At 28.6% G+C, this 25,826-nt stretch overlaps 1 protein-coding gene across 1 annotated transcript; it reads right to left on the bottom strand.

Moving 5' to 3' along the window:
• LOC123294841 lies at positions 1 to 24,474 on the bottom strand. The gene is made up of 3 exons (XM_044876014.1): positions 24,190 to 24,474; positions 2,349 to 2,531; positions 1 to 1,526 (listed from the first exon to the last, which is right to left on the bottom strand). Exons 1-3 carry the CDS (start codon positions 24,410 to 24,412, stop codon positions 1,108 to 1,110), a joined length of 825 nt encoding a protein of 274 aa, XP_044731949.1. The 5' UTR covers positions 24,413 to 24,474; the 3' UTR covers positions 1 to 1,107.
• Positions 24,475 to 25,826: the final 1,352 nt, after the last annotated feature.

The following is a 25,826-nucleotide window of genomic DNA, read 5'->3' as shown; positions in this document are numbered from 1 at the left end:
ATTCTGATTTAAATATTTGCTTTTCAATTATTTGTATTTTACATAGTTTTGATATGTCGATACTTGCGATCAATACAATGTGCAAGAAGTTCACTTCGCTTCTGTTTGGTAAAATGAAAACTACATATTATTTAAAATCTTTACACCCTTACTCTCTAATGATACGTCACTGACGTATTCAAACGTTATTCTTCATAAAAGAAGAAATAACTTTTGATCGAAACACTTTTCCGTAAAGTTAATAAATATAGCGGATTTGATTTTCAAAATGACAAACTGTATTCTGTCATTCAATTTTTTTCTGTTAAAATCACACAATTTAATTTTTTTAAATACAAAAAAAAACGAATAATCTAAATTCCTAAGCGAGTGATTCGATTAAATCACGCTTTACAATATTTAATCGGCAATTCAACAAGTTTGGATTACGAGTTGCCAGCTCTCCAGATTTTACTCAATACTCCAGAAATCGTGTAGTTTCAATCTACTTTCGATCTCAACATAAATCCTCCATAGTTCAGTAAATAAAGTTGTTTTTTTATTATTTGTTTCATACTCGCATAAATTCGAAAATATCTTACAGTTTCATTATTCTGATTTATCTTCAGACTTCTCAAAACTTTGAGCTTGCAACTCTAACAATGTACGTTTTCGATATCTAACGGATAGAGAATGCGAACACTTCTTTTTTAACACAAATCACACTTGTAAGCTGTAGTTGAATTAAATGCCCATAGTCCCATTTTAAAAAGGGAACTTTTAAAATGAGTAATTAATTAATTTATATTTTTGTTTTAAAGATGACTTCATTCCGTAAGTTGCAGATAACTCTATCGGATTGTTTAAAATAGTACACCTGGTATTATGACTTTTCAAAATTTGCGCCAAATTCACTAAGCCATATCTTTTGACATCACTGCATTGATTTACCAATTATATCGCGTTCTATAATGTATTATAAATAGCTTAGAAATTAAAATAGAAGCACCCCACTTTTGTTCACTTAGTTTTCGTAACAGAAAAATTTTTCAGATGCAAACACTTGTGCACGATTTGCCGATTTACAGGAACTCCATTGAACGGTAATCAAATATGGCAAATATTATGTTATCTTGGCACGATTGTTGATGAATTATCAATATTTATAATCGTTGATGATGAATTTTTAACATTTGAATTATTATTTTGTTTGATAACGCCATGATGTACAGGCACAACAAAAACACCATCTGGATTTGGATCCTTGTAGACACAATCTTTATAAACACTCTCGTATGCTGGAGGTGCAAAAAGATGATACGCTGGTGGCGGTGTTTCTGGGACATGTTGCGATTGTGATTGATAATCTTCATGTAATCGACATCGTTGTCGACGATTATTTAATGAACTATTGGCAACGGTATCACGTCGACAACACCATTCTGAACAGGATACGACAAGGAAAAATATAACCAAGCCACCAAATGATCCAACATACCATACAATAGACCATGGGTCAAAGTGTCGATTGGCTTTCACAACGGTATCTGAAACAAATAGAAGGGAAAATAAGTATTTTTTATGAATATCTAAAACGGTTGTAGTCTCCAATTCGATTACATACTCTAGTCAGGCCCGTGCGCACGAAGGGGGTTTGTTGAGGGTCAACCATTGAGGATCTCTCCACATAAATCTAGGCTAACGATATAGTCCTGTAAATGCTGCTATTTATGAAACGCATTTCCACTGACTAGCTAGCTAAATTTCCACTGAAATATTTCTACATTTTTTGATTTTTGATCTTGAGACTGTTGATATTCGTCGCTTTTTTCAAAATTTGCGATGAATACGGCATGGAAGCGGAAGCCAAAGTCCGCCTCAAAACAGACTCAATGCTCGAATGAACAGACTAATTTAGTTGAAGATTATGTCTCGATCACAATCCACATCTGTATATCGAATTGGTGTCAACCACATTTACAGAATATGATTTTTGAATTATCGCAATATTTTATAAAATTCTGGTCACTTTTCCAACAACTTTAATGACTTTATGACTTACTATGATGAACAAAAGTTTGAACCACCTAGTAGCTTCTCTCAGGAAGGCTTAACACGAAAGTTCCCCTTTTAAAAAGAGCTCCAAACTCAAAAGAGGCAAAACTAAGCCGAAAAATATACAGGAACCTTTTAAGAAAAGCGCATTGAGAAAAATCCTATAGAAATCTAACTTTCTGTTTCGATACCCATTTCCCAATTCCAGAAATAGAACAATGTGGAAAATTAAAAGCATTATTTCGAAAACCGAAAAGATTCGATTAAAATTGAAATACTGTACATCCATAAAAAAATAAAAATAAAATAATTACCTTCTGGTTCTATTCCCATATTATGGTGGTTATTCGAGTATGGTGGTAAAATGGCCTCTCGGATTGGTATTTCATGATTAAAATTGAGTAAAAAATCCAATGATGCACCAGAATTATTGCCCAATAAAAAATTTAATTTCTTCTCAAAATCTGCCTTGTCGTCCCAAGTTTTATAAAGATCTTCTGTAACAAAGAAAAAAACAAACGTTAGTAAAAATTAAAAATTTTGTTTCGAAATATTATTTTCTAAAATAAATGGAAAATTTTGAATAAATTTCTTCAAAATGTGAATAATAGGAAAATTTTCGTACAAATTACAAAAGTTTAATAAAGGCGCTATAACAAGCATTGAAATTTTTGTCGCATTAGAATTGGTGCAGCATGATAGTCAGTCCTCTCTTCGGGCCCTTGAGTGTTCAAGATTCCAATCGAGGATAGTCTATGAATGCTATGAGAAACTAAATCCCCTGACTCTAAATGACGTTAAAAAGAATGAAGCAGCGAATTAGTTGTTACGAGATGGATCGTCTCAAACGCGCTTTTCACCTGAGCCTGTCATTCCTATGGCAAGATGCTCTGTAATTTACCGAATTATGGAATGGGTACGACAAGCCCGTCTTCCATTCGACGGTGCTCACCTAAAACTCACTTGGTAACAGTTGAAATGAGCGGTGAGACTCTTGACAGGACACTATCTATTGAACTACCGCTTTCATTACATGGGAATCTCTGGTGATCCCACTTGAAGGGCCTAAGGAGGACAGAATCTTATTCCTATAGCTTCATCTGATTAAAATTTCATCTGTTACCTGGAAATGTCCCACCTTCGGGTGACAGGTTATTCCCAATTCAAAGAGGGTACAGAGGGCCCAGATTTAGGTACTAGGGATCCATTTGTGATAACCCTCTTATGTATTATTATTACCGTAAGAATTATGCGTTAATTATAACATTTAATTTTTATAATAAGTCAACAGGTGATAATTTTCTTTCAGTCATTAGTTTACGCATCTCTTTCGTCATAAATTTATTTTTAATTAATTCTATATAATATTAATTAATATTATTCAATGATATTGTTAATTTGTATCTTAATAGAATGGTTTTTATCAAGATAATAGCGTTTATCTCCCGGTCTACTACTTCTATTTACCCACATGTGATTCCACGTTTTATAAACATAATTATTATGATAATTACTCAAGTTTTATGAATTAAAGAGAATGCTTATTAAAATTAATGAATTTTCAACATTTATTAGAACCTGTAAATTACGTAATCTTTGTATTTTAAAAAACAACTAATGCACATGTGTATTTCCACGTGCAAACTGAATCTGAGTTATTCGCCTGTATCAAATAAATTTTATTATAAAATAAAATCATTTTTTCCCTGAATATAGTAAAATTAATTTGTTTTTTGTCTTCATGTGGTTAAGTATTTCTTACCGAATTTTTTAAATAGTTTTTTACAAGCTAAAGCGTAAATAAAATTAAATACACGCTAAAATCACCGCGTAGAATATTTCTATGATATATTCGTTGTGTACAGAACACAAAGCGCCACTGGTAGCATATAACGCAATTTTATACTATAACAACATGAAGTGCTGAAAGGTTGACAAAAATAAAGGCGTGAAATTGGGGCCTTGAGATGAGAGGAGAAGAAAATAAAATATGAAATATAAGACGAAAAGGAAAAAGCAAATTTTTCGATAACCGAAGTAATTTTCAAAATTTTGTTTAATTATTTAGTTTATTTTTCGCCTACATTCATGAAGTTAAATACAAAATAACAAAATAATTTCAACCACAAGTATAAAAATACCTTGGCGCTCGTATTACCTTAAAAAAATATTTTTAAAGCCTCAAAGTGTTTCAGTATGTATTGCAATTATGGATTTATTTATTTGCATCATTGTTCAGCTGCTAGCGTGTGAATATACACAGCTAAAATAAATTAGTAATCAATTATGATTACTGAAGGTAAAATTTTTATGAATTTTTAATAGCACATCACATGCCTAACCTATACAATAATACTGTTTTTATGAAAACAACAAATCTATTTTTAAACTATAAATCGTAGGCATTTTTTTGCCTGGGCGTGAATTTAATCGGTTTTAAAGTTCTTTATTGCGCGTTCGGCGGATTGGGGCTAGACACAAAAAGCGTCCGACATCGCCGATCGACACTTTTTTTTATAGTTTATTATCTAGAAATATTAACAGTATTCTCAATGAGGTCGTGGTCTTATGGTTACGGTGACCGCTCCTCATGTGGAACATTATAAGTTGAAAACTCATCCACGCCAATAAATTTTTTACTTATACTAAAATTAAAAAAATTAATTGTTAGTTATGATATTTGGCTCTCAAATAGAGCGATTGATGTCCGATCCCAAGCCAAATTCCTGAGTTAGATTTCCCACTAGGTGTAAATTTATTTTTCAATTATTCTTAAAAGGAAATGCACTTTGTTTATGCAGCTTGCTGCATGACAAAGTTTTTTCTGTGCATACGGTATTTAAGGTAGTATGAGCGCCAAGGCAAATATAGACTTGTGGTTGAAATTATTTGTACTTTATTTTCAATTTTGATGATGAATTTTGTTATAACTTCATAAATGTAGACGAAAAATAAGACTAAAATTTTTCGATATCTGCCTTGGTTTTCGAAATATCGAAAGCTAAATAATTAAATATTTTGATATTTTGAAAATTATTACAGATATCGAAAAATTTTATTCTTACTTTTTGTCTTATATTGACAAGTTATAACATAATTCACCATTAAAATTGAAAAAATATTTTTTTTTTTAAATTTGTGTCTCCACTACCGTGCTCATACATCCTTAATTAGTCTGGCAGAACGGGTTTTTTGTTTTCAATAATTTATTAAGGTTTTAAATTTAATTAAGATAATTTTTTTTTTTAATTTTCACCGACTAGTTTTGGAGAAATCTATGAAAGTATATCATCCATCCACCGTTTTAAAATAAAACCATTTTTAAATATGCCAACTTTTGAAGTGATTTATTTATTTAAATAATCGGGCAAGCCACCTAAAATTTTCAAAATGAATTTAGACTTAGTCCTAGTTCAAATAAAAAAAAACAAGCCTTTTATCCAAAATTAACCTGGCGCTCGTACATCCTTAACCACTTTACTTAGTAGTACAAAGTTTTTAACCTCGTATACCTTTGGTTTTAATTGTAAAACAGTCCTTGTAAAACGTCATTTTATAATATTTATATAATAATAAACATAATAATAATTAATCAATAATTTAAAAATAAATACAGATATAGAGTCCTTCATTAAGAGTGATATTTTTTTTATATTGAATTTTTAAAAAATAGTTCAAGCGCCAAGGCAAGTTTAGATTTGCAGTTGAAATTATTTGTATTGATGAATTTTGTTATAACTTCTTAAATTTAGACTAAAAATAAGAATCAAATTTTTCGATATCTGCCTTGGTTTTCGAAATATCGAAAGCTAAATATCTAAACAAAATTTTCGATATTTTGAAAATTACTCCAGATATCAAAAAATTTATTATATATTTTCTCTAGATATATGATCATCTAGAATTAATCTAGAATTAGTTCAAAAGATACCTATAATTTATCTCTAACCAATTCGTTGGGCATTTTGCGGCGTCTTCTTACACGTATGGTTGTATCAATATCCCATTTTTCATAAAGAGACTTCGCTTGTTCGAGCTTGTCTCGAATTTCGGCTAGTTCAGACGCTAAAGATTCAAGATCATTTCTAACATATTATTTTATCATAGAAAAGCGATAATTTATGTAACCACAAAGCGTAGATGCCATAAAGAAGTGCTGACAGACACAGGTCGAATCAGCCCTGCCAGTAGAAAAGATGTGAAATTTCTATTATTAATATATTATTACAGTAGTGTTCCTTTTTGTTTATGAAGTAAGATTTATTATATTACACAGACACTAAACTAAAAATATATTTTCCAAAAATCAATTATAATAAAAATAAAAATTATTCATCAATTTTTTGTTTTGCGGACCCTGTGGCGCCCGAGGCATGATGCATTCCCCTGTTCACCCCTCGCTACGCCACTATCCTCTGTCCCATTCTGTACTATTGCTTTTTTTAAAATATTTATTATCTTTTTGCATTTTAATGATTTTAAAGGTCGATAATATTTTTATATTTATCATATTTACATAATTATGATAAATAAAAAATATGTTTAAATAATGTACCACACAACCTGTAAACATTATTGTAAAATAATTACTATTACGTAAAACTGATAAGCATAATATATTATCAAATAATACTATTTTTCAAACTATTCTTTTTTACAAAATGAAACTAATTACTTTTTTAGATGGTTGATAATTTTAGCGACAATAGGTCTCCAACGATCAACATTACAATGGACTTTTGACCAAAAACTTGTTCTCAATCATTCTGAACTTTTAAGCATGAATTTTTTAGTCGAATGTCGACTTTACAAAATTTAACAACCGTTGCAAAATATTTAATAAAATGGGTTTTTTGAACATTTTACTTCTCGAGATGAAAATTGTGAAAACGGAAAATTTGTTTAAGATATTTCGATACCGAAAAACTGAAAATGCTCGCAAAATTTTGAAATTTTAATCTTATATGCCTTTTGTGAAAAATTCATATCGATTTTCGGTACGATTTAGGAGAAATTACGTATCAAAGTCAATGTTTTACTAAAAAAAATTTTTCATTTTTATGTAAAGTTCTAAATTTTGGTTATGATTTTAAAGCTTAAAATTTCAGGAATATTGATAAAAGTTTTTTATGTAAAAAATTAAATACTCATTAATTGACACTCAATTAATTTCAGTTTTTTTTAAAAACTATCATTTTTGTATCGAAACCATCAGTTTTAGTTTATATACGGAACTTTGCCGCCTGACAACTCTACATATTATCAAAAAACAGAAATGATTCCGAGAAATCATTTTAAACAATTTATCTCTACATGGAAAAAATAAAAACTGACTCAAGATCAAAATATAAAAATGCATTATCGTTTTCTTTGAAAAAATAATTAAGGCCAATATCCGATGAGAGGTTTATGGGAAATTTCGTATAATTAAGTTTTATTCTCCAAAGAATTAAGTAATTATCTCTAGGTCAGCACTAAAAAAAAAATTGAAAGTAACAGTTGGTTAGCTTATAGGTACAGAGAGGTTTGAAAACAATGATGATATATGGTGGGATGGAAAAAAATTTGACTGTTTTTGATGATAAAAATACTAGAGTATGATGCCAACACTAGTCTTAGCTTTCAGTATCTTAAAGGTAATATTTTTTCTTCATAAATTCGTAAATATTAAGTTTTCATTAAAATTTCATAATTTATTTTAATTTAATAAGAACGTTAAAATCCCAAATATTTTAAATTTTATAAGTGGCTTTTTCATTTTTATTAATTATACTAAAAAAATAGCATTTTAGTACATTTTTGTATACTTAAAATGATTAAGAAGTTCCTATCTTGTGTAGTACCTCCGCCAAGTCGAGCGCGAAGCAAACAAAGCCGTACCATCCTTTATTGGAACTATTTCGCCGCATTTTCAAGCCCCTATTTGAGAATCTCTGGATAAAACCAGAACACAGAAATTTCCGTCATCCAGTAAGCTATAATCACATTCTTAAAATTCAAAATTTCAAGTCTGTAGGTCATTTAGTTCCGAGGTTAAGCGAAAGCAAAGTTTCGCATTTATGACACTCACTCACTCATGATCATCAAAATAGAACTAGTACTTCCCATAAACTCAGAGAGCTGAAATTTGGTACAGAGTTAGGGTTTAATGGCCACATAAAGGGAATACTATAAAAACTAGGATAATCGAAGACCTGGAGTACCAAGTAACCCTAAAAAATAAATCAATATGCCCACGTTTCTACAAAAAAAGTGAAATCCCCCTAAAACATTCTGTAAAAAACTAGCCAAGTCTCGGTGGAGCTGCTTGTTTATCTCTAAAAAGTAATAAAATCTAGACAAAGTCGTGCCAAGTCTAAGGTTCCTTAGTGCGTCCACAGCCAAGTCACACAACATTAACTATAATAATAAGGAAATCGCAATAAGGAACCTTAGACTTGGCACGACTTTGTCTAGATTTCATTACTTTTTAGAGATAAACAAGCAGCTCCATCGAGACTTGGCTAGTTTTTTACAGAATGTTTTTGGTGGGATATTAATATGTATACATTTAATATTAAAGAAATTCTTCATTTATTTCAATTTAAAATCACTCCGTAATAAATTAATTTGATCATTGAAGAAAGGAGGTATTAAAAGATTTATTTAACAAGAATAAAAAGTGACTACGTGCGTAAGATCATGATGAAAAAGAAACTGTTGTCAGCTGAAACAAACTGAGTTGCTGACTTTTTATTGCGTAGTCATCAAGAATATTATATTTAATTTAAGAGGAAATGTGTTTGTTAATGAAACATAGATAACCTAATTTTTTTAAATATTTATTATTTAATTATTAATAAAAAAAATTCGTAGCGCAGGAGCTGCGTTAGCTAAGCGAATTCCCTCAATTATTGAAAAAAAAAAAAATACACATTTTTCTTAAAATCGAATATTGCATTTTTAGTTTTCCAAGAATTTTTATTTCGAAAACTATACGTTTAGAAAAAAAATTACTTTTTTGCTTAAATCTGTTCAAAAAATACAAAAATATTTTGAAATAATTCAAAATTTTGTACTTTGCGCAAACCCCCTCCCACCCCTTATTTATCTGTAGATTTTTCTCATAAACGAACTTGGCCTTTCAAATACCAAAACCCTTCTTGATACCAAATTTTATTCACATCGGACTTAAATTGCGACCGCTAGAGTTTACAGAGACATTAACGTATAGATACATATGTATACACCAAAGATTTTACCTATGGTATACACATACATACATAAATATAAATTTTAACGATGGTCTTTTTTGACATCTATTAGGTGGGATCGATGAACATTTGAAGAAATTTTTCAAATTTTTATCATCAGTACAAAAGCAATAGCTACAATTGCTTCGGGGATTCGCTAAAAATAATATTCTATACATAATTCATAATTTATTATAGCAAGGACATAAATGATTTTCAATTTATTAGAAAGAGATTCAGATGTGCGTATATTTGTTAATGAACTTTTGATGCAATTTAGACATTTTATGCAGTTGCCAAGGGGGAAAGAATCAAAATTTAAACTTAACTATTAAAATACTGCCACCAAATTGATGACATCATACACTCATATACCAGGATAGACAGTAAATTTGATGTATTGAGAGAAAATTTGATGTAAAAAATGTTCCTTATAAAAAATTAACAACTTTTGTTTGGAACATTTTTTTGTAAGCATCACTGATTACCCATGAGAGCGAAAATTAGTGTTACTGGTTTTTTAAACTTTTCTAATTTATTAAAAATAATGCAAACATTGACATTCAGCACTCTCTATACAAGGTATTTTAACAATTAACTCAGTCAACTGTTTGTTTTCACTTGTTTCAATAATCACTTGATCATGAGATTGGTTCTTCGCTAAGGAGCTTGAAAAAATACAATTAAATTATCGAAACGTTGGCACTTTCTCCATGATCAAATAATTATTTATAAAATTTACTACAATTTACAATAAATAGTAAACATAAAAAATTTAAAACATCTGATTAATAACGGAAAAACCCTACTACTTGAAAACAATGTATCATTGCATTTCAATTGAATATGGGAAAACCTTGGAAAATTTAGCTATGGTTCACTACTTTTTTGGTTGTGTTATAATAGTACCTATTACCTATTATATTCTATAGTAAAAACACACGACTATAGTGTAGAATTATTAATAAGAGTGATACCCACCCACTTCGCTGGGTTTAAAAGTAAAGATTGATAAAGATTGCTCTCGCTTATCCCCTTTCTATAACACTCGAAATAATGGTAAGGATTGTTTTACACAAGTAAAATATATGTATGGTTTTCTATTTTTTTAAATGTATAATAGTCGTATTTATTCATTGAGTATATCAGAAAAGATGGCCGTGAAATATTTTATATTGACTATTTTTACAGAAATCTGTAATTTATGGTAATGTTAAATTAAATTAATTTTTAATTTTTTATTAATATATCTTTATAAATTATATCTCATGTGTTATTCTGATATATCAGCTATATTGCTGTACAGTTTCATTAAAAACCTCTCGCTAGTTTTAGCGTGAAAGCGTAACAAACAAACAAACAAACAAACATGCTTACTTTCACATTTATAATATATACAATTTTCCGGTATTTTCCTGTTCATATTTAAAATTATATAATAATAATATATAAATTATAGTTTTGTAAATATTTTTCTTAGATAAATAAAATGCATATTTGTTACAAAAAATTTCTACATTATTTTAAATATTTTTAAAAATATTTGTACGATATTTTCACAATAAATGGAAAATTTTTATGTAAATATTTAATAATTAATGTGTGGTCTTTATTATTTCATTTTTCTTATCAATTTTTTTTCTTTCGTAATGAAAATTTATTACTTTATTGTAAAAATGATAATGTTTTGTTTAACTATGATATTTAGGGTATTTGACTTATGAAACACATTGTTTTTGTTCTAGAAATATGATCAAAGATCAAATTTTGACCTTTAAACCGACAAACAAGGACATTTTCCAGATTGGCAAAAATCCATTTCGTACTATATTAGTTTAGAATGAAGTGCTTGTTTTTCTTGATAGGTCGCGGAATAATGTTAAGATTTTATCTTACCAAGACACGCAACAAATAACCATTCATTATCAATTTTCAAGTATCATCTTTGACTGTAAAAGAACTCAAGCGAAACGAAGCGTCAGAAAACGTTTAATGAATGAATTCAAAACATATACGCTTTAATTATATTGCATTTTGTTGAAACATTTACATCGTCTACTGATCATTCACTATGACAGAAAACCATCCACAATTTTTTAATAAGGAATACATCAATTATCATAAATAATTTGTTTATCCAAATAACAAACAGGCGCGACATCGAAATGTAACTGACCTATACATAGATTTAATTATTGCATCAACGATTCCCCCCTAAAAAATGTGAAGTCCAGGTCATAAAGTGTTACTGACCTACAACGAATTTACTGACCTCATTAAATTATTCCCCCCTTAAATAAATAATCCAATTTATTATTTTGATAAAAAACAAATGTGATAATATTAACAGTAATTTACATTGTTTTATCTTAAATACAACAATTTTTAGTGAATTTCATTGACCGCTATGTGTGTGTGTCTGTCTGTCTGTTTGTGGCATCGTAGAGCCTAAACGGATAAACCGATTTTGATTTTTTTGTTTCGTTTAAAAGATAGTATAATGAAGAGTGTCCTTAGCTATGTTTCTAGGGCGAGTATAGGGTTCCGTACCCGGAACAACTAAAAAATAGGCCATGATCCTCAAAATCTGTTCAGTTTGAAGAAGGCTCTAAGGAAAATAGTGGGAAGTATTCTAAGATATGTTTCAAATACGAATTTAGGGTTTCATACCCGAAAAATTTATCGAGGGCTTTTTTAATTTTGTATATTTCACTTGTTTACCGAATTTTGCAAAAATGTGGATGTCGAAAATCAAAGCAAGTCGAAAACAAAAGGTTAAAAACCTAGAGAATGCGTTCTTTATATTAAGGACCTTGCCAATACCTTAGGCAGGGATGGCGAACCTGTGGCACGTTTGCCATTGAGCATTTTGGGCACGCCACCGATCACAAAGTTCAGTATGAAGTATTATATTACGAGCGAATGCGAGTGATCCTACGAACTTTCGTTTTATTTTAAAGTTTATTATTATTAGTTTAGTGATATATATCTAAAGGTTCGCCACCCCTGCTTTAGGGGGGTCTTGCGTTCTTCAAATTAGGCACCAGTTAGTATAACAAGTTGTGGAGGAAAACTTTTACCCAAGAAACATAGCTAAAATCCTTGAATTAATGTGCGATAAGGTGAATTATTGATTGTTTGCTCAACTAAAGAATATGGGATAGTACAAAGAAAAAAAAATTTTAAACATGTGTAAATATTTAAGCGCATTTTGTAGTTTTTTCTAGTTGAATGGCCTTGTATATAATTTTATACAGGATTTTTTTTAACTGAATAACAAAACATCAATATTAAATTATGAAAAAGGGACAATGAGAAATTTCAATAAAAAAATAATAAAAATTTATAAAATAAAATTCTTGCTGTTATCAAACATCGAAAATAGTAAACAAAATATCGTCTATTTTCATATCAACTTCCTAATTCCTCCAGAATTCAATACAAGAACTGATTTTTTCATTATTTGTTTCATATAAAGGTAAATTCAACCATTTTAAAGTAAATGTTTTAGGAGATTTTTAGATTTAAAAGTTCAGTTATTATCATTTTCATGTTTAAACAAATATTAGAGGGCATATCGGTCAAATAGTCAATAAGTAAATCGTCAAAATCGTATAAGTAATAAACGGTTAGCGATACAAAAAAAATTAGTTTATAAAAAAGGTAGGCAATTTAATTATCTACAGTAAAAGCTTATCATTTTTGATCTAAAGTGCACGGTTATGGAGATATAGCCTAAAACGGTTTTCCTTAAAATGGAGGCACTTCCCCCGCCTATTTTTGTAAGGATTTTGTGCATTTACATTCAGTACGTGATACTGAACCTATTTAAATAAAAGAATAACTCCTGTAATTTAATGCAGAAAAAAAAATTCTCTGTAGTCAGAAGTATACACACTACGCCTAAGTATTATGTACAATAACACGACTATTGTTACAAATTGTGTACATGTATATGAGCATGTTTTCATGAACCTGGCTAAAATGACGTCTGTACTACGATTAATATAATTTTACATGAATTTACAATTAGTGATAACATCCCTTTTACATTAATAAAATATAATTGTTTATCTATTTTTGTATTCAAATAAAGTCTCTAAAAACATTATTATATAATTTTATTTTTGTAAGGCAAAACAATAACATAATTATATCTATGCACAGAAAAAGGTAAATTATTATTATTATTATTTAATTTCCATCAATTCATCATCAAAACAAATAAACAAGCCCAGGAAAAATTACAAAATGTTGTTTTCTTTTTTTTTTTATTAACCAATTTATTGTCTTATTATTATTTATATGAAAAAAAAACAAAAAAACAAATAAACAAACAAAATATAATTATTGAAACGAGAAAAATGTATGACAAGAACCAAACGAGGTACTTAAGCAGCTGGAAAAAATTTTGATCATGACGATATTCAAATCAGAAGATATAAGCAAGATATCCGTAAACTAATAGAATTTGGATTATTTTTACACAAGCTAGTAAAAGTTGCAAAAATCGGCTAATAAAGGAAAATAAAAGAAACCGCTAGCATTTTGTAAAAACCTCATGAAATGTGTTTCTTAAGTGTCAAATATCATTAGTAAGGCATAAGTTAGTGGCGCAAATGTTTTTAATTCAATGAAACGATCAATGTTAAAGTTCATTAAAAAAATTAGTAAATAGGCAACTTGTGTGACGTAAATGTTAAGTGTTTGTCAAATACTCGAAAACTATTATCTATATAAAGTTATACGTAATTCAAGTTGTCTATTTATTAATTTTGTTAGTCAACTTTAACATTAACCGTTTCATTGAATTAACAATTTATTGTTTATTAACAAATAGAACCATTTGCACCTCTTACTCATGCGTTACTAATAATATTTGACATCTAAAAACACATTCTATGAGGTTTTAGTAAAATGCGAGTGGATTCTTTCATTTTCTTTTATTTGTAACATCTTTAACTGCACTATATGTATGTTTGTTCGGATTAAATCTGGCAGCTGAATTTTAAAACAGTTATCCTCAACCGATTGGGCTGAAATTTTCGCATACACATTTGGTTTGAATGACAATACATGGTTAGCTAAGAGACTTCATTCTAAATTCAATATGGCGGACCATCCAAGATGGTGAACTACATTCACGTAAGGATATGGGTATCAAACGAAAGGTGCTGAGAAGAAAGCCAATAACATATATAACGTTAAAGGTGTTTCTCGACTGATTTATCTCGCGACTACCCGCAACTATGAGATGGCAACTCTATTAGACATGATCAAGACATTCGTTCCCCCCAAAATCCCTACCGTTCTGAAATGACTGACAAATACTAGGCTAGGCACTAGACCTAAATGTATTTATAATTTTAAAAAATGTATACAAATATTTTTATAAGCACACTTAAGATTATCACAAAAAATTTATGGCACGCGTTTGCATGAGAAAGATTATCTCATAAACAAAAAAATACTATTACGTTGTCATTTCATTAAAAAAAATTGTTTTTGTCAGTTTGTTTGGTAAACATAACCTAAAAGTTTTACCGCACCTACATTTGTGTTGCCATAATAGGTCATGATTTTATTCAGTGTCTGTGTCTAATGCGTTGAAACATTATTGCGATGTGTGTTTTGAAAATACACAAACATGATATCTGGCAGCTGGGGGGAATATGATTTAAAATGACCTCGGGTTGCAATAACAATGATAAAAGATTCTCTTGACATTCACATTAAACGAAGATAAAAATTATAAGACGTATAAAATTAGACACAACAAAGTCGATAGAAAAATGTCTCGCAAATCAAGGAATCATAAGAAGAACCTATGGAGGATTTATATAACCACTGGAGTAACAGCAGGAAACTGTGCAGGCAAGACTCAAAAAAATGGAGGATCACAAAAACAACGTCTACCAGAAATGGTAGAAACATCGGAGTTCTAAATTAATTTAGCCAATTTTTCTGAATAAATTAATTTAAGCCAATTTTTCTGGTCTCTTATACAAGACTTATTATTTGTTTAATTTTGAAGTACAAGCGCTCTTAATGGAGAACCATGGAGGAAGAAATCAAGGTAAAGAAAAAAACAATCCTTTTCATGTTTTGAGAATCGCCATTTAGTTCGTGTTTCGCATACTGAAGAATAGCATCATTTAAAATTATTTTGATAGGATTATACTTTTTAAATTTAACCCGTCAGCACTCGCGTTATGAGCATTTTGCTCACGCTCGTTTTAAAACATAAATAACTCTTATTTTTCATGTGGTTAAAACTTTTTCTATCTGCATATAATTTTATCTATTTTCGAATTACGAATTTTTCAGATTATTTCAACCTATCTTCAGTTCTTTTAGATATATTTGTTCAAGTCCTTCCAAAATTGTAAGAATTTCTCTCATCACGAGAGTAAAAGCGTATTCAAAAAATATTCACTTTCGGCTCTGCTCGAATACTTTCGTTAGTGTACGCAATAAAAAAAAATTGTGATCGAAATTTGGTGAAATTAATTAAAATGAATTTAAATTGTTTAGATTTTTTCTCTGCTCTAATATTTTCACTCTCAAGTTCACTAGAAAATAAAATATCAAGTTATGTAGAGGTTATGATTTACAAAGTTAAAGAATATTTAACGCATGTGCAGAATGCTTAAACAAAGTACAGACGAGTAAAAAAAATTTTTTTATGACGAAATTGGAAATATTAACACAAAATTACCTCAATAATTGTTAATAACATTATTAATATTAATTATTGATAAGAATAATTAATTGATGTAGGTAGGTATACACATTATTATATTTATATTGATGACATAGCGTTCACAATTATGATAAGAAAATTTGATAAGAGCAATTAAAATATTATACTAATATGATTAACTCGAGATTTTTTCATCTCTTTCAAAAAGAAAAAAAAAACTTTTAACAAAAAGAAAACCGACTTCTATGGCACGCCATTTTACTATTTAATGTCCGAAAAAAAATGATCGTAATAATAATACATTATTATTATGTTAACATCATAATAATAATCATTTTCATTATGTACATAATTTTAATTCAATCATTTTTATTATGTACATAATTTTAATTCAATCATTTTTATTATGTACATAATTTTAATTCATATTAAATAGTAAAACGGCGTGCGCTATATTTCCATTATGTACATAATTTTAATTCAATCATTTTTATTATGTACATAATTTTAATTCTCTATTTCCATTATGTACATAATTTTAATTCAATCATTTTTATTATGTACATAATTTTAATTCTCTATTTCCATTATGTACATAATTTTAATTCAATCATTTTTTTTAATCTAATTCAAATAAAATTAACTGATTTATTATTATGTATCATCATAATAATAATACATTTTTATTATGATGATAACATAATAAAAATGTATTATTATTATGTATCATCATAATAATAATACATTATTATTATGATGATACATAATAATAATACATTTTTATTATGTTATCATCATAATTTTAATTCTCATCTCTCTTTTCTCATCTTATCTTATATCAATCTCTCTTTTACTAGGATTTATTTTACAAAATATAAAATATAAAATATAAAATTTCTGATTGAAAAAAAATAATTAATTAATTTTTTTCTCGATAAAAATTAGTCTATTAAATAGTAAAATGGCGTGCCATAGACTTCAAAAGAAAAACTTTTCCAAAACAAATTAATATGCACTAAAAAGTAAAAACATAACGATAATATAATGTAGTTAAAATTATTGTTATTTTTGAAGTCGGTGTCAGCCAAGCTAACGTAGCAAACTATTCTGTCAGAGTTGTTTCCTTGGCTGACATCGACTCCAAAAATAACAATAATTTTAACTACATTATATTATCGTTATGTTGTTACTTTTTAGTGCCTATTAATTTGTTTTGGAAAAGTTTTTCTTTTGAAGTCGGTTTTCTTTTTGTTAAACATTTTTTGTGATTTTTTGTGATCTGAAGTTCACTAAGTAATTTGTCACTAAAAAAAGAATCATCAAAATCGGTTTAGTTGGCGTTGGCTTAATTTAATTAGGTATTTAAAGAATTTTTTTCAAATAAGGTTTTTCCGTTTATAATATTAATTAAAACATTTAATGACATGAAATTCCGTTTAAGGTTTGACAAAATTTGTATGTAGGATTTTTTAGAATAATTTAATTTCATAATTTTATCATTAATTCAAATGTGGATACTCAGCATGGTTTAAATGAATCATAAATACAAAATGATAAATTTTTATCTGTGGTTTTAATAATTAAAAAAAATGTTTGGAATTACGCTTGAAAATGAAAGTATGATTCAGAATCTTGAATGAAAATGGTTATGAAAATTTAATTTATTTGCATTTAATTCAAATGAAAAAAGGCTTCAAGCAATTGCAACATAATTGAAAAATAATTTAATTGCATAGTGAAATTATACTTGCACTCTAATTTTGTTTTACATTTTCGTCACTAGATGTCATGAAGATTTTTTTTTTCGTCACAGTATAAAGCTTATAAGAAGGAGAACGATCGCTATAGAAAATATTGTCCCCGAAATATAGATAAAATAAGTGAGGCGCTGCGACCGCTAAGTAGTATCAATAAAAGCGGGCTGTTGTGCGCTAATTTGAAATGATATATCAATTTGTACATTATGCAACTAACTTCATCTACTTGTACTCATAAACAGCTAACTTCGCAGATACTACTTCTTGATGACAGCGCGGCTGGTGGCTTAAAAATGAACTATAAATTCTACAAATTTTCAGGGACAGGTCAGACAGGTGCGCTAATGCTTTAGTACATAGCGATCTTTCTCCTTCTTTATAACCTTCATGCGTCACAGATTATTTGACATAAAAACTTCATCTTCCTACAACTAGTTAGCGCCTCTATATTCAACTAACATAACCTCTAATGTCAAACCTCAAATAATTTAAACCAATTTTTATTTCTATATTTTTAAATAAATTAATACATTTGTAATCTCGACTGGGTCAATACAAATTCTAGTAGATTTAGACGTATTATTTATAATTAATAAACTAATTCTTTTCTTTCCTTTAAATTAATATTAAATAACTTTTTCTATATATTTTTGTCTACATTGTTAAATAAATTATTAAATATATGTTTTAAATAAATTTTTATTATGTCATTAATTGACTTCAATCATGAACAAAAATGATTTCAATTAAAATATAAATAAAATCATTTATTGAAATCATGATATTCTTAATAAATGTTTCAAATATTTCAATAATATTAAAGTTTATAGTTGTCTTCTATTTTATGTTATTATTATTATTATTATTCATATTGTTAAAAAGACATCAATTTTAAAAAGTATAATTTATTAAATGAAGTCACTTTAATGAAATTATTTTTGATTTTGTTGTTTACTTAGATTTATTTTAATTTTTATATGTAGTTACTTAAATAGGTTAGGTACTTAAATAGTGGCATGCACCTTTCAAAAAAAGCTAATCTTCATCCAATTCGGTTTGTTCAAAAAAAAAAAAAAAAAAAAGATTTAAAAAATTAATATTATTAATAAAAATTCCAGAATTTAAAAAAAAAAAGGAAAAGGAAGTTTACGCAAAAAATTACAAGTCGGAAAATTAATCTTATTTTGGTCAAACTTTCAATTACGTAAAAGAAAGTTAAAATTAACAAGTGAAAACAAACAATTGACGGAGTTAATTTTTGAAATATCTTGTATACCTTGTATAGAAAATGTTGATCAGTGCTTGCGTTATTTTTTTATAAATTAGAAAAGATTATTAAAAAACCAACACAATTATGTTGGCCTTTCTACCGCCATTTATTGAGTTTTCGAAAATTTTCGAAAGTATTTTGTAAAATTTTGATTTTTGTATTTCGAGAATGTTTCACAAGACCACGATAAGATATTTGCAAATTTTCAACTCTCTATCTTTTATAGTTTTGGAGAAAAAGGACACCAAAATTTTGTTCTAATTTGCGACCTCACGGATAAACAGTGACGTTTACGAAAAAATGTATCAAACTAAAGTTGTATAATTTTTTATGAGGGATATATTTTCATTTAAACTTTTGTTCTATTTCCAGTGGTTTGCAAGATGGGTCCTACGGACTCAAGATCCAATTGACCTATGTTTTTCATTTACGAACTCGACCTCACTTTTTACGTCCTCAGCACGCTTTATATATTTCAGATTGATATCTCTTTTCGTTTTTAAGTTACCGTGTTTACATGCGGACAGCCGGAAATGGGCAAATTAGGTGATTTTATGAACACCTATACTAAAATTTTGTTCGTGGCATCAATATTATTAGGAGTTACAAACTTGAGACTAAACTTAGTATATCTTGATATTTATTACTTATATAAAAGTATAAAAATAAGTACACCCTCAAATAAATCGACGTCAACCCTAGTAGCTCAATTGGTAAAAGCGTAACCAATTCCGTACGTGGTCTACTTTTTTTAATTTTTATCTTATTTTGGTAATTTTATTTTTATTTTATATATATTTTTAAGGATTTAAGTAATGGTACTGAAAAGGATTGCTAAGCAATCGAAACCGGTCTCGTTAATTAATAATAATTTTATAAATCTAACTAAATAATTGTATTGTGAGTCCTGAACGGGATATATTTTAATAATAATATAATTTTATAAAATATTGTGCAATTTTACAATTAAACAAAGTTTTTTGACCCAGCCACAATCACACAAGGTTAATGCTACACATATGTACGTTGGTTTCCATGAAAGAGATTATATACATAAAACGAATTCAACTGAATCACCGCAATAATTGGATCAACAAAGAACGGAGATTCCAATAAAAACAAAATTAAATTGTAATTAGTGGGTATCATAAAACTGACGTACAAGGTACAATATGTGCCTAGCTTTAGCACTCATGGTTATACCTACGGAAATATTACGTCACAAATATATATTTTCACAGAATCATATTACTAATTAATACCAAAGCACATTATTTTGATGATTAATATATCTAAAAATAAATTAATTTATTATTAAGTGAATTATAATTTCTTGTTTTATTTAATTTAATGCGTCAAGAATATATGCAGACATATAAAAACGGTTAACCCAGGGATTTTTGAAAGAAATTCTAGCCTTACTTAATGGACTGTCGATTACCTATACGTCATGCTAAAACTTTTCTTCCACTAAATCACGAATTGTAAAACAATTAATCACTGTAAAAGGAGGAAGAACATTTCGATGCATTGATAAAAAAATATAAGGTCCAGACATTAAAAATTGTGCAATGCCCCCTAGGAATGCAATTTACAGGGCCCCTTTTCAACCGTTACCTATTGTTATTCAAGATTCAAATTTTTTCTTTACGAAACATTTTCAGTTTTACTCTAACATATGGCACGTAAATAAAATCCTGAATCGATGTGGACCATTTTCTATCATAGGATATATATATTCCAGAACGGCCATTTTCGAGATCGAAGGGCGTGTAGAAATCTGGGAAGAAAGTGGACCTCGGAAGTCTGGAAACAACGGTAAGTCAAAGCATCCATTTTTTATAAACCGGGAAAAATTGTGGCAGGTTAATCTTCTTAGCGGATTCTTTATAGCAGCGTAGAAGAAGTTCCGATAACTGCAGTAAAACAAAGTAAGTAAAAACAGAAATAAGTAAATGTCGCTTGACAAATAGCTTCTATAACGTACGAACCTCACACAAAACTGGTAGACATTTCACTTCTCCCCTTTACCACTAGCAAACGAACCACTGCTACTCATTTTGGGGTGGTAGAGGCGAAGGGAAATGTCGGCCTGTATTGTGTAAGGTTTGTGCAATCGTTATGAAAGCATATTTGACAAGCGGCCGAAATTTTTTTCATTTTTTACTAACTTTGTTTTACAGCAGTTTTCGAGACTTTCATGCTTGATTTCAAATTACCGTGATAGTGCCAGTTTGCGATGTCTGCCACTTGATCCCCACCCCTCTCCGATAAAGTTAATGTTGTAACAAGAAAATCGCACTTGCGTTTATCCGGTTAAGATTCACAATTTTTTCCGGTTTACTTAAAAAAAACCGATTTACTATAAAGTTTCGTCTGCCACTATTTTCCTCAGTTTATACAAAATGCTTTGCACAAATTAAAATTAACAACATTTAAAAAACCACCGAGAACTCTTCATTAATTTTCTTTAAAGCCTTCTCTAAACTGAACCAATTTCGATTATTTTTTAGTTGTTCCGGGTACGGAATCCTAAACACGCACTTGAAACATAGCTAAGAACAGTCCCCATTGTATTACCTTTTAAACGAAACAAAAAATATCAAAATCGGTTCAGGCGCTACGATGTCAAAAGCAGACACATAGACAGTCAAAGTTATAGCACCCTTTTTTTTGGTTCGGGGGTTAAAAACAGATTTACCGACCGACACCTATACGTTCGATGATATTATTCACTATCCGGTATAGATAAATCATGACCTCATGGGACAACACCCATCGGATATTCTTGACTATTACGTTTTTTTTTTTCATTTCAATGACAAAGTTTTCTTGTTAATTTTTATAAAAATTATCATAAACAATTTTTTTCTCGAATTACGTAATTATATATTCAACTAATAAACATAATCGTTGACAAATGGTTTATTTATTCCAGTATTTTTTTACAAGGAAAACTATTTTGAAAATGAAAATAAACATATAAAAATAAAAATTTCAAATACTAAAATTAATAGAATTTTTATGAATGAAGACAAAGTAATAGATTTTTAAGGAAAAAGAATGTTGTGTATTTTATAAAGAAATCGTTTAAAATAAATAATAAATTACAGTTTAGAAAAACCATAAAATTGCTGTTGGCAATTTGTATCATAAACAAGTAATGTGTTTATGAAAATAATTCGCGTCTAGTTGGAACGTAATTTATAAATGAAAGCCAAAAATTTATAATTGTTTTAAAAATAAAATATTTACAATAAAAATATTAAAAGAAGTTCGATCACCGAAACTATACAAAAATATAAGGCATGATATATAATACATCCAAATATTTCGTGTTGTAGTTATAAGCAATCAAAAAATAACAAATATTGCAGAGTTTGAAGGGGGACAACATATTCTGACATGAGATTGGACCCAGTTCTTCGGGTTTCTTTAATAGCCAATTTTAAATCCTAAACGGTAAAAGATCTATAATAACACTTTAAATTATAAAGTTGATCCTCATAAAAATAAAATAAAAATCTTTGTTTAAAACATTCTTTCGAAAAACGTTAGCTTTTGGGAGTACTAATACGCTTAAAGTTTATCGATAATTGTAGGTCAAAGTCATAGACACAGGCGAATGTCCTCTATTGTCCTTGACAAGTTTTGACTAAAGGATTTTTCCGTAGGTAGCGTGTTTTCTTTCGATTCAATAAAATAATGACATATTTTTAAGTCGCATTTCCTACTAAAGCTAACGTTTTTCGAAAAAATGTTTTAAACAAAATTTGTTAGTTTTTTTTTTATTAATTAACTTTCTAATATTTAAGTGATATTCTATCTGGTACCGTTTAAGATCTAAATTGGCTATTAAAGACCCCCAAAAACTAGGTCCAATTTGATGATTTGAATTACACAAATTTGGTTATAAATGCTTGTATTTATAGAATATATTTTACCAATAATCTCTGCCCATCGTTATATTAATCGTTGTATTAAATTTAATTTGAATGATTTTATGAGCGATTAAAATTTAAAAAAAATTTTGTATTATTTTTCTAGTCTAACTGGGCTGTTATCAACTTATTCGTCCATCCCTAACAAAAACCGTGTCCGAATTACCTTAACTATCTACATATTCTACCCGGAACCATATAATATTTTAGAGGACATTAGCCTTTTAATTATTTATTTGTATCCAGTAAATTAGCATCACTGACTATTGTCGATTAAGTACTTAAGAAGAGGAGTGGATAGGGGAAACTAAAAAATTTAGGGAATCTAGTAGCTGAAAAGCCTTTTCACTAAGTTCTCTAAGTCTTTTAAAAAAGATTACGTCTAGGAAATTAAAAGCAACAAATAGCTATTTTGTGCTCTATATAATCCAAAGGTCCACTCATCTGGCTAATTCGTTAATACAACGTTTTTGATATAAGTGTGAACAAGGAATTTGTTATTTAAATTTTGGAAAATTTTTCTTTTATAGCTTATCCTTGAAACGACAAGTGACACACCTCTTTTATTATTAAGATTTTTAAGCAAATTTAAAATTTCTAAATATTAAAAATACAATCTAACAGTTCTTTGATTCTTTGGACGATTTCTTTTTAAAGTAATTAAAAAATAATAATGCCTTTAATAAACCTAACCTTATCTACACTAAATTTAACTAAAAAAAAATGTCTTCTATAAAACATAACCTAACCAACACAAAATATAGTTACTTACAAATATTTTACAATCAATTTTTAAAGTAATTATGTATTTCAAAATTAAAATATGTATAATGTTTAAATACCTCTAAAGGTATATGATTTATTTTTAATGATCTAATTAATTTTAATTTCCTAATTTAATATAACTAACATATCTACTAATTATACTTTTAAATATTGTCGTAATAATACCGTTTTTAACAGTCAATTGCGTCAACATCAACATGTAACGGTCTAAATTTAATATTGTGCAAACTGCAAGTGTAAATATTTGATCATTTTATTAACACAAATATAAATATATTTAAAAAAAATCGGTAATAATTTTTTGATAAACGATTTCAAACGAAAAAGTTTACGTACCAAACGAATTTCGTTTATGTTCACCAATAAAAAACAACGAAGAATCGTATGAAGAGAAGAAGGTTATAAAATTGATTCAGTTGAAGAAGAAATGTTCAAAATCAAATAATAATAATCGTTTAAAACATACCCAAATTTTTATCTCGATCACAAATAACAACACTAAATAATTCACAAATAATTAATAAATTAATTATTATAGTCAATAAATTATTTTTGGAATTCATTTTAATTATTGGACGGATTGTTTCCACAAAATTTTCATATAAAAACACTGTAAGTGTTTCGTAATTAACACACTTTTTAATCAACAAAAAATAATTAAAAACAGTTATTTTGTTTTTCAAACTCATGAAATAAAAAAAAAACACGTAACAAAGTACTTTAATAGTTTAATTCAGTTGATTAGCGGTTATTATCTTGTATGCTGTTATGATTATAATTTTAAAATGTTGATTATAAAACTCAGAGATATATATTTAAAACTTATTTTTATTCAACTCCCCACTCTTCAACACGAACAGAATAAATAAAATATTATGTATTTGTATACTTTTGAATTTAATAATGACGATTTTATTTGTATTGCATCGTGTTGATATAGTATTCCATCATCCAATCTAACCGTCCGGCGCGGCGCGGCAATTCTAACCGTCTCCGCGATCCACTTCCCCCCGTGACCCCGCGAACAGTTGATTGTTTTGTTCGTGTCAAGTGTAAAATTAACCGGTGGCTTTATTATTTTAAGACTGTGTGTGTGTGAATGTTGATTGGAGATTCCCATTATATATTTTAAGAAAAATATTATTTTCATTATCATAATGTATAATTATGTTTTACTGTATCTGAATCTGTAGAGGAAAAACCAGCATTCTCAATTTTTTATTATTTTAAAATTCTACCTTTTAATTTTGTACATTTAAGAAGAAAATGTTTTGAAGAGGGCCGACGAAGAAACTGCAACCGATGCTGACTAAATGGATCTTCCACTTACCTACCCAATTACTTCCGAATATTCATACAAATCTTCTGATGCTACGATAATTTCTTGGGGAAAATGTCATTTGCCTGGTCCTTGTCTCGCTATAGTTGCCAACTTTCCAGTTTTAGACTGGGAACATTTATCGGAAAGGTGAACAGTAAAAAAATATTTTTCTTACAGTCAACAGTGAGCTCGGAAGAATTTTTTTAAATCGTAAACCATAACAGATAATTTGAGAGAATAATAGTCTGAAAAAAGTATGTCAACGCTAAGGCATCTGATTGAGAGTACATGAAATATCGGAAAAAGAGAGATTAATCAGGGTGGTGTACTTTGGGCCGAATGGTTCACCATCCATTGTGAATCATCCTTAGTTACGGGAACCATTCTTTGAATTAAATGTAATTCTTTTCCATCGAAATCAATTTTGGAATAAGATCGCCAAGTTGCGATTGCTCGATGGAGAAACAAGAAAGTACACGGTACATAGCAACGTTTAGGACGCATGAGCTGATGTCAGTGTGGGTTTTACGCAATTACTGACTGTTAATTATCAGATACTTTTTGAGTACCTGCCCCTTTACCATATCAACATTGTAATAAACACCATACACTTCTTACCGTGTGCAATTAATGTTTTAAATCGCCGTATAGTAAATTTCCTTAACTCATTCTAACACTACCAAACCTTTCAGTGCGAATTTCTATAAATGCCAATTTCTCCAAATGTACATAATTTTCAATTTTTTGGTAGAAAATAGCAAGATTATTCATAATTTCGCAAA

Source organism: Chrysoperla carnea, chromosome 3 (genome assembly GCF_905475395.1).
Source record: "Chrysoperla carnea chromosome 3, inChrCarn1.1, whole genome shotgun sequence".
Lineage (NCBI taxonomy): Eukaryota > Metazoa > Arthropoda > Insecta > Neuroptera > Chrysopidae > Chrysoperla > Chrysoperla carnea.
The sequence above is the reverse complement of the archived record's forward strand: the minus strand, read 5'-3'. Positions and strand labels throughout refer to the sequence as shown.

Excerpts from the sequence above, each read along its gene's own strand:
- LOC123294841 (XM_044876014.1), bottom strand. The coding sequence starts at position 24,412 with ATGAGTTTGAAAAACAAAATAACTGTTTTTAATTATTTTTTGTTGATT. Across the intron at positions 2,532-24,189 it reads TGATCGAGATAAAAATTTGG|AAGATCTTTATAAAACTTGG; the intron begins GTATGTTTTAAA and ends TCTTTGTTACAG. Across the intron at positions 1,527-2,348 it reads TATGGGAATAGAACCAGAAG|ATACCGTTGTGAAAGCCAAT; the intron begins GTAATTATTTTA and ends TATTTGTTTCAG.